Consider the following 11,207-nt stretch of genomic DNA (forward strand, 5'->3'; position numbering starts at 1 on the left):
CACTGTACTTTAGTATCTTTTTGGATACTCGGTAGTTTTACTGAGTATCAAAGATATTAGCAACTTTTACTCTCTACTTCACTACATTTTGAATAAGTATCTGTAGTCTTTACTCCACCAGATGTGTAATGAGTGTTGCAGTTAAACATTACATTTTGCAAGGCACCTAGCTTTTTCTGCAGTTTATTTCTGCTACAAAATAAGTGATATCACCAACTTCAGGGCACTGAAAACCCTATATCTGGTGCTTTTCGCCATTCCTCACCCAAACTTGCCAACAAGGCTACTTTACCTAAATGTGAGCTCCTTAGCAAGCAGATGTGAACCACAGATGTTTATATATGAGACAAGGACATCATTGCAGCCGGCAATGAGGCAGAGAAAGTTGCTTTGGAATTGGTGACTTGTAAGTTATATTTTACTCAAGGACAGTTTTCAGATACTCTTTACGCAATAAGAAATACATTTATTCATCTTCATTTTAGTTCACACTGCATTAACTAATGCTAACATATGCAATAGTTCAAATTTAATTTAATTTTAAAACATACAATTTTATTAAGTGTTTACCTATTAATAATGATGTCTGTAGATTAGAAGTACATGGCTAGGTTTATAATATATACACGTGTGTGTGTGTGTGTGTGTGTGTGTAACTTAATATTTATATTGAATAATGTGTATTGCATGTATTACATTAAGTTAGTTAATTAATGTTAACCCATAATTAAAATGCTTGTAACCCCAGAACGTTTTGTCCAAGGTTGTTGAAATATCTTCCATATCATTTTTTTAATATTCTACTAGAAATGCAGTTGAAAAAATAAATCATCATAATCTGCTTCTACATTCCGTGGAACTGACATTTAGTGTCAACATGTCTGTAAAATGTTTTAAATGTACATTTCAAGAGCTTTGAGTTTCGTCCGCCCCTGTCAATCATCTTTACGTCATAACTACGCCACGCCCCATCCTGTGGAAGCGGAAGTTTTTGCCGTCCTGCGACACCGCCTTTAAATTTCCAACACATAGAAATAGATTATTGTCAAATCAAGCTAAACATACCATACATATTCATATGCTTTGTAAAGCAAAAAGCTATAAAAACGGAAATTATGCATATTTTAAATAACTTTCACATTTCAACGGCTATTTTAAATCAGGCATCGCTTTGGGCTTCTAAACGGCTGGGTGTTCCTTTCACATGGCTGTTGATCATGACTGGAATTGTTCGGCATTATTAGGCTAAAGCAACAACATCTGATTCATATTTATTTTATTGAGGATACATGCGGACGCTGCTTGCCCAACCCTGCTAACGCCTCGTACTGACAAACTTTAACCGAGCAGATCAGGAAACATGCACAAATCCGCCGCCCGTTACTTAATATTTTTCCAATATACAGGGACCAAATACAGGTCCGTCTCCATGACAGCCGCACGCGCGCTTCCTTCTCCTGATCTCTTATAACTTCACATACATAAATATAAAAGTCTGCTTGTGGTTTTCTCCTCAGCGGCGTGATGAAAACAGCAGCAGATCAAGCTGTGGAGGGGGTCGAGAATCATCTGGAGGTCAGTCTCTGTCTGACAGATCAAAACAAGACTGAAATCAAACCACTGCATATGTTTGTTGCTCAAGGTCTCATCTGCATCAGATATGCCATCCTCTTCAGCACAATGTGTCTCCTCATTTCTCTCTTTTGGAAGTAGAATATAAATATACTGCGGTGAAATCCCTTTGTTGGCAAGACAGATAGTTGCTAGTGTGGCAGTTTTGGCAAATATTTTAGTGCCTGACATATAAAAGTGTTAAAAAAGTTTATTTATAATAATAATAATAATAATAATAATAATAATAAAGTAATATGTAAACAAACAAAAAAACTTTTTGTGTTTATATCATATACTCATACATCAGGCTTTTATGAATCATATAGTATAAAATAGGAGAATATTCTCCTATAAGACAAAAACAATATGCATTTTGGCAGATGTTGGCCAAAAGAAGATGCAATTCTTATCTGCTTGTAATGTAAATCAATTAGATATTACCAGAGACAGTTTACACACCACTTGTATCATATTTGATACTCACAATTTAAAATGTTTTTCTAATTTATGTTTTATATATATATAAACACACACACATTAAATTAAATTAATGCATTTAGCAGACACTTATCCAAAGCGACTTACAGTGCATTCAGGCTAAAATATTTTACCTAACGTGTTCCCTAAGAATCGAACCCACAACCTTGCGCTGCTAATGCAATGCTCTACCACTGAGCCACAGGAACACTGTATATATTAGAATTACACCAAGCGGTCTTTTACAGATTCAAAAGTGTAAGTGATCATTTAGAAGGGAAAATGCATGCATAAGGTTATGCATGGCCTTGGAAATTCATGTAAAGTCAGATTGTATTTGATTCCTCAATGCAAACTCCACCAACCTCAGATTTCTTTTAGTTCCCACACGTTCCCAGAAATCTAGCATTACTTCACTTGCTCACCAGTGGATCCCCTGCAGTGAATGGGTGCCGTCAGAATGAGAGTCCAAACAGCTGATAAAAACACCACTATTATCCTAAAGTAATCCACACCACTCCAGTCCATCAGTACATCCAGTACATTACTTTGTGAAGTACAAAGCAGTTTTTTTTAAAAGAAACAAATCCATCATTGAGGTGTTTTAACTTGAAACCATCACTTCTGATCAAAATGCCATAGTCCATAATTACATGTCCTCCAGTGATAAGATACTGGTGAGCAAGTTTCTTCAAATCTGAAGAACAAACTAATCTTGGATGGTCGAAGTCAATTTCCAGCGAATTTTCATTTTGGGTGAACTATTCCTTTCAGAAATCTAAAAGAGTAAAAGCATTAGGTTTCAAAACGAATGAGAAAAATGAATACAATTTAGCAAAATTTAAATCGTGCTGGTTTAGATGATCTTCAGGGTTTACAAAAACTTCATCAATGCTGCTTGTGTTTTATATGTAGAGTGCTGTGCGGAAACTGAAGCCGGTTAATGAGGTGTCAGTGGTGATCTCCAGCAGAACAGACACTGGTGTGCATGCCTTGTGTAACTCTGCACATGTGGATATCCAGCGGAGAGGAGACAAGCCACCACTGCTGGAGCAAGACCTGGTTGATGCCCTAAACTTCCACCTGAAAGCAGAACCTATAAGGTAGGAGGCTATTAAAGGATTTAAAAAGCTGAATGTTTTTGCACCACATTTTTTTGTACACAGTAGTTCAAAAGAGTGACCAACTTAAAAGTCATTTTGGGCTGGTATGCATGCATACATACACTCACCTAAATAATTATTAGGAACATCACACTAATACGGTGTTTGACCCCCTTTCGCCTTCAGAACTGCTTTAATTCTACTTGGCATTGATTCAACAAGGTGCTGAAAGCATTTTTTAGAGTTGTTGGCCCATATTGATGTGATAGCATCTTGCAGTTGATGGAGATTTGTGGGATGCACATCCAGGGCACGAAACTCCCGTTCCACCACATCCCAAAGATGCTCTATTGGGTTGAGATCTGGTGACTGTGGGGTCATTTTAGTAAAGTCAACTCATTGTCATGTTCAAGAAACCAATTTGAAATGATTCGAGCTTTGTGACATGCTGCATTATCCTGCTGGAAGTAGCCATCGGAGGATGGGTACATGGTGGTCATAAAGGGATGGACATGGTCAGAAACAATGCTGAGGCAGCCCGTGGCATTTAAACGATGCCCAACTGGCACTAAGGGACCTAAAGTGTGCCAAGAAAACATCCCCCACACCATAACACCACTAGCACCAGCCTGCACAGTGGTAACAAGGCATGATGGATCCATGTTCTCATTCTGTTTACGCCAAATTCTGACTCTACCATCTGAATGTCTCCACAGAAATCGTCTTCCAGTCTTCAACTGTCCAATTTTGGTGAGCTTGTGCAAATTGTAGCCTCTTTTTCCTATTTGTAGTGGAGATGAGTGGTACTCGGTGGGGTCTTGTGCTGTTGTAGCCCATCCACCTCAAGGTTGTGCGTGTTGTGGCTTCACAAATGCTTTGCTGCATACCTCGGTTGTAACAAGTGATTATTTCAGTCAAAGTTGCTCTTCTATCAGCGTGAATCAGTCGGCCCATTCTCCTCTGACCTCTAGCATCAACAAGGCATTTTCGCCCACAGGACTGCCGCATACTGGATGTTTTTCTCTTTTCACACCATTCTTTGTAAACCCTAGAAATGGTTGTGCGTGAAAATCCCAGTAACTGAGCAGATTGTGAAATACTCAGACCGGCCCGTCTGGCACCAACAACCATGCCACGCTCAAAATTGCTTAAATCACCTTTCTTTCCCATTCTGACATTCAGTTTGGAGTTCAGGAGATTGTCTTGACCAAGACCACACCCCTAAATACATTGAAGAAACTGCCAAGTGATTGGTTGATTAGAATCATTTACACTGAGAAATTGAACAGGTGTTCCTAATAATCCTTTAGGTGAGCGTATATTTCCTAATGTGATCATCTTTATAATTACAAATGGTTGAAATTAATTTGCTACATTCCACAGGATGTTGAAATAGAAATTAACGTGAAATTACAGAAAAGATGAATGTACTGAATTGCATTCCAGCGATAGTAAAACTTGCTAATATTGAATGCAGTTATAATAAATGAAATCATGTAATTATGACTGCTTTCATTATTTGGTGTTAGCAAAGAGCATTCTGGGAAATTAGTGTTATGAGTTTTACAGGCACCTATAGAAATTGTTTTATATTATCATTTAATATTTCTGGACATATGTAATACACTACCATTTAAATTTAAACCATTTAAACATATTTTTTTATGAGTTATATGAGAGAGAGATTGAGATTAAGTGTGTGTGATTTACCTCTGCGTCGTCTCTCAAGTCTGTTTAACAGCAGCGTCTCTAATAGCGAAACTGTAAATTTATCAGCTTCAAGAACAGCGTGTTATTACCTCACTAGTGAGAAATGGCCTGTAGTTGTTAAACTATATAGAGTAGCACTAATAACACGTTTCTGTGCACATGTGTCTATAATAAATGTGTGTGCGTTTGAGTGGGAGAGAGAGAATCCCCACCATGCTAAAGTCTGCGAGTTACAATAGTCTAATCTTGAAAAAATAAAAACATGGATAACATTTTCCAGGTTCTTCCGAGATAAAAAGGCTTAATTTTAGAGATTAATCTCAATTGAACAGCCAATTAAGCAGCAAATTAGCAAATTAGCAGACATCCATACCTTAATCTCACCAAGACATTCCACCAACCTTTCTACAGTGACAGAGTCCATTAGTTTCAGAGGTATATACAACTGGGTGTTGTCTGTATAACAGTGAAATGACACACCATATATACTCCAGATCTGACCTAACAGGAGCATATAAAGTGAAAAAAAGACTGGTGCTAGAATAGATCCTTGTGGAATACCACAAGATAAAGGCACTGAGGTCGACATACCTTCACCCATCTGAACAGAGAAACTTCTGTCTTGAAAATAAGACTTAATCCATTACCTTGAATACCTACACAAGTTTCTAACCATGAGATCAAAATCTGATTGTTGACTGTATCAAACACTGCTGTAAAATCTAAAAGCAAAAGTAGATGAGCTATGACATTGTCGCAGTAATATCTATTGAGGCCTTCAAATGTCATCTTTGAGAAAGGAGGCCTTGGAGTCAAAACGTTTGCGAACCACTGTTTTATTGGACATTTCGGTTAAACCGTTAAATGATTCCAGCAGTACATCAAATTTTCCTTTACTTTAACTTGTTGTGTTGAAGAGATGAATGAACATATTTTCCATGTCCCTCTTGTGTTCTGTCCTCAACCACAAGTATAAACCAGATTTGTTTATGATATCAAGCTGCATTTGAATGATGAGTGACTATTGTTTTTCACATGAAAACCAGTGTTGTGATATTTCCTCCAGTGTCTTGATTACTCTGGACTAACTTGAAGCATTTCGTGGGAAATTGGCTGGCGAGTTTGCGAAATAAACATATGTGCATTACCAGATTTGAATCAGTGTCTGCTATTCTGTCTTTTTTTTACCCCCAGAATCACCAGGGCTTACCGTGTCCACAGCGACTTCCACGCACGCTATCGGGCCGTATCACGCACATATGTTTACCGCTTTGCTTCGGGTCTCAGACATCACACAGAAATGCCAGTAACGGAGAGGGATCTGTGCTGGGCATTACGAGACACGTGAGTGCCGCCCCCTCTCTTCTGCACGTGCTCCACAACCGCATCACTACACACATGTCACAGAAGCTAAATCCTCTCAGAGTGCATTAGGAACAAACGCATACTCTGATTCACAGCGGAAAAAGGCACACATGAATTACAAACAAGACCCGTCATAAGGGCAAGCGAATGATCGCTGGTTATCTAGGACAACACTGAAACCAAAGATGAGGAAAGTATGCATTTTTACAGCAGCACATGCCTCGGATGTCTTTTTGAAGCCCAGGAGCGAAGCCTTTTTCACGCTGGAGCGAGAGGCCCCTCTCCAAGGGTGATGTGTGAACATAAATGCTATTTTTTTCCTACTCTCTTCATTTTTAGCGAGAAAGTAGGCCAAGATAAGCTTCAGGCTCATAGTGACGCAGAACAACACCCACAGCCGTCTTATGTCTGCTTCATGCACACACACATTCCAGCTGCTTTTCCATCTCATTCACAAGAACTGCCTTTCCACACACACAAACTGGATTAAGTTCGTAGAACGTTCCTTGATCTGTATGGTTTTATCTCCTAACTGAGGCTTTTTATCCCATCGTGCTGGTGATATATTGAATGTTAATAAACATTTATGCTGATTCTGCTGGAAATGCAAAAATTAAGCGACATTGTGAATTGTCAAGTTTGATATTTATAGGTTTTTTTTTGCTTTTTAGCCACGCTGTTTCCTAAAAACTGTGCTTGTGAAGTTTGCATCGTTGATTGTTACTTTGCTGTGAAACTGTTTTAAAATGATCTCTATGGTAAAAAGCACTATGAAAAAATAAAACGACTTATCTCTTGATTATTTGTCACATTTTGTAGCTACTTGAGAACTCCGAATGTTTGAATCTCTGTGGCTTTAATGGAAGTAAAGCAACTTTATAAGCCATTTCAGTGCAAAAATATAAATATTAAGATGTAAATTACATTTCAGCTGTATTTTAGACCAAATAAATGCAGCTTTTGTGAGCATCGGAGACGTCTTTTAAATAATCTTTTAGCAGATCGTGATTGTATCGATATCGCCCTGCCTTGAGAAACGTATTTCCTGAAGTAATAACACACAGATCCTGCACAGTCTCTGTGGCTCGGTGTCTATGCAGAGTTTGATTACTTCATTCTCCCCACAGGAGGCTAAATATCGATGCAGTTCAAGAGGCGGCTGCACTGCTGTTAGGGACCCATGACTTCAGCACCTTCCGTGCCTTGAGCTCAGACACGCCCTTTAAGAACCCAGTGAAGACCCTCGAGAAGGCCCAGCTGGACCCCGGCGTCTCGTTCAGTCAGAGACACTTTCATAGGTAGGATAAAAAGCTGCAAAGCCAGAAACTGGAGGAAGCAAAGTTTGGTTGGAGCTGTGACGGAACCAACAATATTGATTTATCACAATAGACCTTAGGTTAGATGAATTTAATGTGGGTGAAAATGTGGCTGTGAGAGATGGTACACACTGTATAAAGGTGCTAGATCACATTTTCACAACTCTCAAGTCACATTTTTTCTGGAAAGATGTATCATCAGCTTGAAGTATGCTTTGGTTTTTTAGTATGCGAGGGTCCACGTATAGTACACGTAGTCATTGAATAATATGTGCACCATCCAATTTTTGTAATTGCACATACTTTGTACGCACACTCCTCACAGCCTCACTTTTATTCTGTCAAAAAATAAATATGGGGCTAAATAAAGAAATCAGTCCCCCAAAAATAAAATACAGAGGGTGATTGTGTCATGCAATTCCAAACCGGAGATTTGGTTCTGTTGAACACAAAAGGAGAAATTTTGTAGTATGTTCATGCTGCTATTTTCTGTACAATGATGGTTGAGCACCGTTGAGCTCCTAAAACATCAGAAAAGCACCATATAACAGCAAGATGTCTGCTAGGTTGAAAGTGATGATAATAATATAGATGTAATGGTCTGTCAAAAACAAAGAATGCATTCCAGAGATGCCAAAATGAAGTGAAGTGCTGTTCACCCCACAATTTGCATTTGGTTAATGCAATTGCTTGGCATTTAATTTTAATAGCCACTTTTCAACAGCAAGTGTTGAGGGATTAATTGAGCAAGCGTGGAGTCATTCGCCATGGGAGCGTATAAACAGCCTCTGATTTCCTAGAAAGATACATGGCTGAACATCAAGGCCGGAGGTCGTCCAATTAATGCAATTTATGGATCAGCAATTACAACATGCTGTCAATAGTTGCTAATGTAAGTCCCTTCTCCAAGCCCAGTGCATTAATAATCCTAATTATGTTTTCATAGAGCTAGCCTCATGTTCTTCAACCACTATTATCAGCTACAAGTTTACGTGTTTAATACTGTGTAGACACATTTGAAATGGAAACACACAAAATGAAAGGCAGTGCTGCTTTATAGCCCAGAGGATGATGTCCAGTCGCTGAGGCTGGGGTGATGAGACTGTTGCTAGGCAACAGATGTTGGACAAAAGCGTGATGCTGATAAAAGGGAGCTGCTCGTTCTTGCTGTCCTGCGCTGAGGGACAAACACTGTAAATTAAAAATGGTTCAGTACCAGAAAAGTGTTCTTCGGCCTGTAACAAAGGCAGAACCCTTTTTGTAAGGTTCCATAAAGAACCATGGTTTGAAAACCTATATAGGACCTTAATGGTGTTAAAAATCACCTTTTTAATGATAGTTTATTTTCACTAGTAATAGTATATTCATATTTCTGTCATTTCATTGTATTATTTTATTTTATATTTTATGTCATATTATTTGTGTGTGTATATATATATATATATATATATATATATATATATATATATATATATATTAATATAGTTTTTTACTCTATCTGCCTGGTATTATAATATCCTGCAGTGTCTGTTAGGGTTTTACAGAACAACAACCACGTAGATGTTTTTTAATGAGATGAATTTTTTGCAAAAACAGTTGCTAGCAGAATACATTAATAAATGACAATTGAATTTTTTTGTTTATTGCATTCTATATGTGTGTGTGTGTGTGTGTGTGTGTGTGTGGAAAACATCTGGGGCATTTAACTTGAGATTTCCCTGAATTTCAAATATCACTTTTTGATATAACAGTTAAAAAAAAAATAAGCCAGAATAATAATTTAATCACGTTTGGTTTTATCTAAATCATTTTGCATTCAGAAACAAAAATGATAATCCGTGCCTCTCTCAAAACCCTTCGGGACATATGTTTAAAATCAACTCACACTGGACTCATTTTGGGTTTTTCAGATGCAGCTCTCAGCTGGGAGATACACACTCTAAACACACACACACACACTCAAACTCACTGTTTGTGTAAAACCAGATACTGGCATTTTGCTGCAAAACTTGGATTCAAAACCACAAAATGTAATTGTTAACATGCAAACAAGGTTTTAAACTGTAGGAGTAGTTAAATTCATACCATATTTCATCTGTATTATAATGAATTGAGTGGACTTCACACACAAGAAACATCATGAATATGTCCATGTGCAGATCATTTACATCTGTGATGTCAGTTCTCATGTTATACGGAGATGAATGAATTACCACAAGGAAGAGCTTAGATTGCATGAAAATGCATGAGTTAGAAATGAAATGTTTGTTCAGTCACCGCACACATGGAATTTTGTTCATGTTTGGTGGCTTCAGTTATAGTGATTGAAAATAGCTTTGTTTTTTTTGTTTTTGCAGAGATATTCAGTTCTGGGAGCTCACTTTTAAAAGTAGGTCCTTTTTATACAGACAAGTAAGTACTGGCTTTGTTTCCCTGTAAATATGATATTAGATATTAAACACTAGGATGTCTGCCTCCTAGTGTTAAATGTGTGAATTTCATTGCATGGATTTCATTTGAGTTAATTTGAAAGAATATCATTGATGATGAAATATGGCTGTAGAATACAAGTCTCATAATCAAGGCGACATGTTTCCGCTCACAGGTGCGGAGGATGACTGGGGCGCTGGTTGCCGTCGGTCAGGGTAGACTGTCTGTTCGACAGATCCAGGAGCTGCTAGAAGCACGAGATTCACTGGCATTCCCACAAAACCTGACGGCTCCAGCCCACGGCCTGTTTCTGACCAACATACAGTACAGAGAGACAGGTAAGAACCGGTGGTTTGGGTCAAAATGGTCCAAATATCGCTAGATGTGAACTATACAACCTGATCACACTTCACATATCCCAGAATGCAATGTGTTCAACTTGACCCTCCATGTCAATGAATGTTAACACTTTTTTTCTGTTGTTGACAAAATTTAATAAAAAATGCAAAATAGTAAGATAGATTGCACTTGATTAATTAAATATGCAAAATAAAAGGGGTTTATTTGATGAGTGTAGAATACTACTGCTGTTAACATAATGCATGCTGCTTCATATTTAAATAGCAGGTAATATAGTGTAGATAGAACATACTGTGTACTGAATATTGCACTAACAGCCAGCCATTCATTAGAATTATCCATTTCCTCTACAATATTCTGCGTTTTACAGTGGTATTAAATTACTTTTTTTTTCCTTACAGATCTTGGGGCTTGTAGGCTGGCTGAACAGTAAAATAATGATTCAAATAGAGATCTCACAATATCGGATGTAAAAATTTAAATATTTTTATTAAAGTCTATCCCTTTTCTCAAACACTTGCCTGTGTCAAACCATACTTATGTAGGAATATGCAAGTATTATATATACTTAAAGTGGGGGTGAAATGCTATTTCATGCATACTGAGTTTTTTACACTGTTAAAGAGTTGGATTCCCATGCTAAACATGGACAAAGTTTCAAAAATTAAGTTTTACGTTTGAAGGAGTATTTCTGTTCCAAAAATACTCCTTCCGGTTTGTCACAAGTTTCGGAAAGTTTTTTTTGAGTATGGCTCTGTGTGACGTTAGATGGAGCGGAATTTCCTTATATGGGTCCTGAGGCACTTCTGCCGGAAGAGCGCGCGCTCCCGTA

At 37.8% G+C, this 11,207-nt stretch overlaps 1 protein-coding gene across 2 annotated transcripts; it reads left to right on the top strand.

The window, feature by feature from the left end:
• Nucleotides 1-1,168: 1,168 nt before the first annotated feature.
• Nucleotides 1,169-10,952, top strand: pusl1 (pseudouridine synthase like 1). 2 transcript variants are annotated; one of them, XM_026221093.1, is made up of 8 exons: nucleotides 1,169-1,419; nucleotides 1,518-1,575; nucleotides 3,007-3,194; nucleotides 6,099-6,248; nucleotides 7,397-7,567; nucleotides 9,943-9,997; nucleotides 10,191-10,353; nucleotides 10,777-10,891. In XM_026221093.1, the coding sequence occupies exons 1-8, from the start codon at nucleotides 1,361-1,363 to the stop codon at nucleotides 10,806-10,808; spliced, it is 876 nt and encodes a 291-aa protein (XP_026076878.1). In that variant the 5' UTR covers nucleotides 1,169-1,360; the 3' UTR covers nucleotides 10,809-10,891. The 2 variants fall into 2 exon arrangements, 1 of the variants encoding a protein (XP_026076878.1); XR_003277500.1 differs by having other exon boundaries at nucleotides 1,170-1,419; nucleotides 9,943-9,974; nucleotides 10,777-10,952.
• Nucleotides 10,953-11,207: the final 255 nt, after the last annotated feature.

This window comes from Carassius auratus, chromosome 36 (genome assembly GCF_003368295.1).
Source record: "Carassius auratus strain Wakin chromosome 36, ASM336829v1, whole genome shotgun sequence".
NCBI lineage: Eukaryota > Metazoa > Chordata > Actinopteri > Cypriniformes > Cyprinidae > Carassius > Carassius auratus.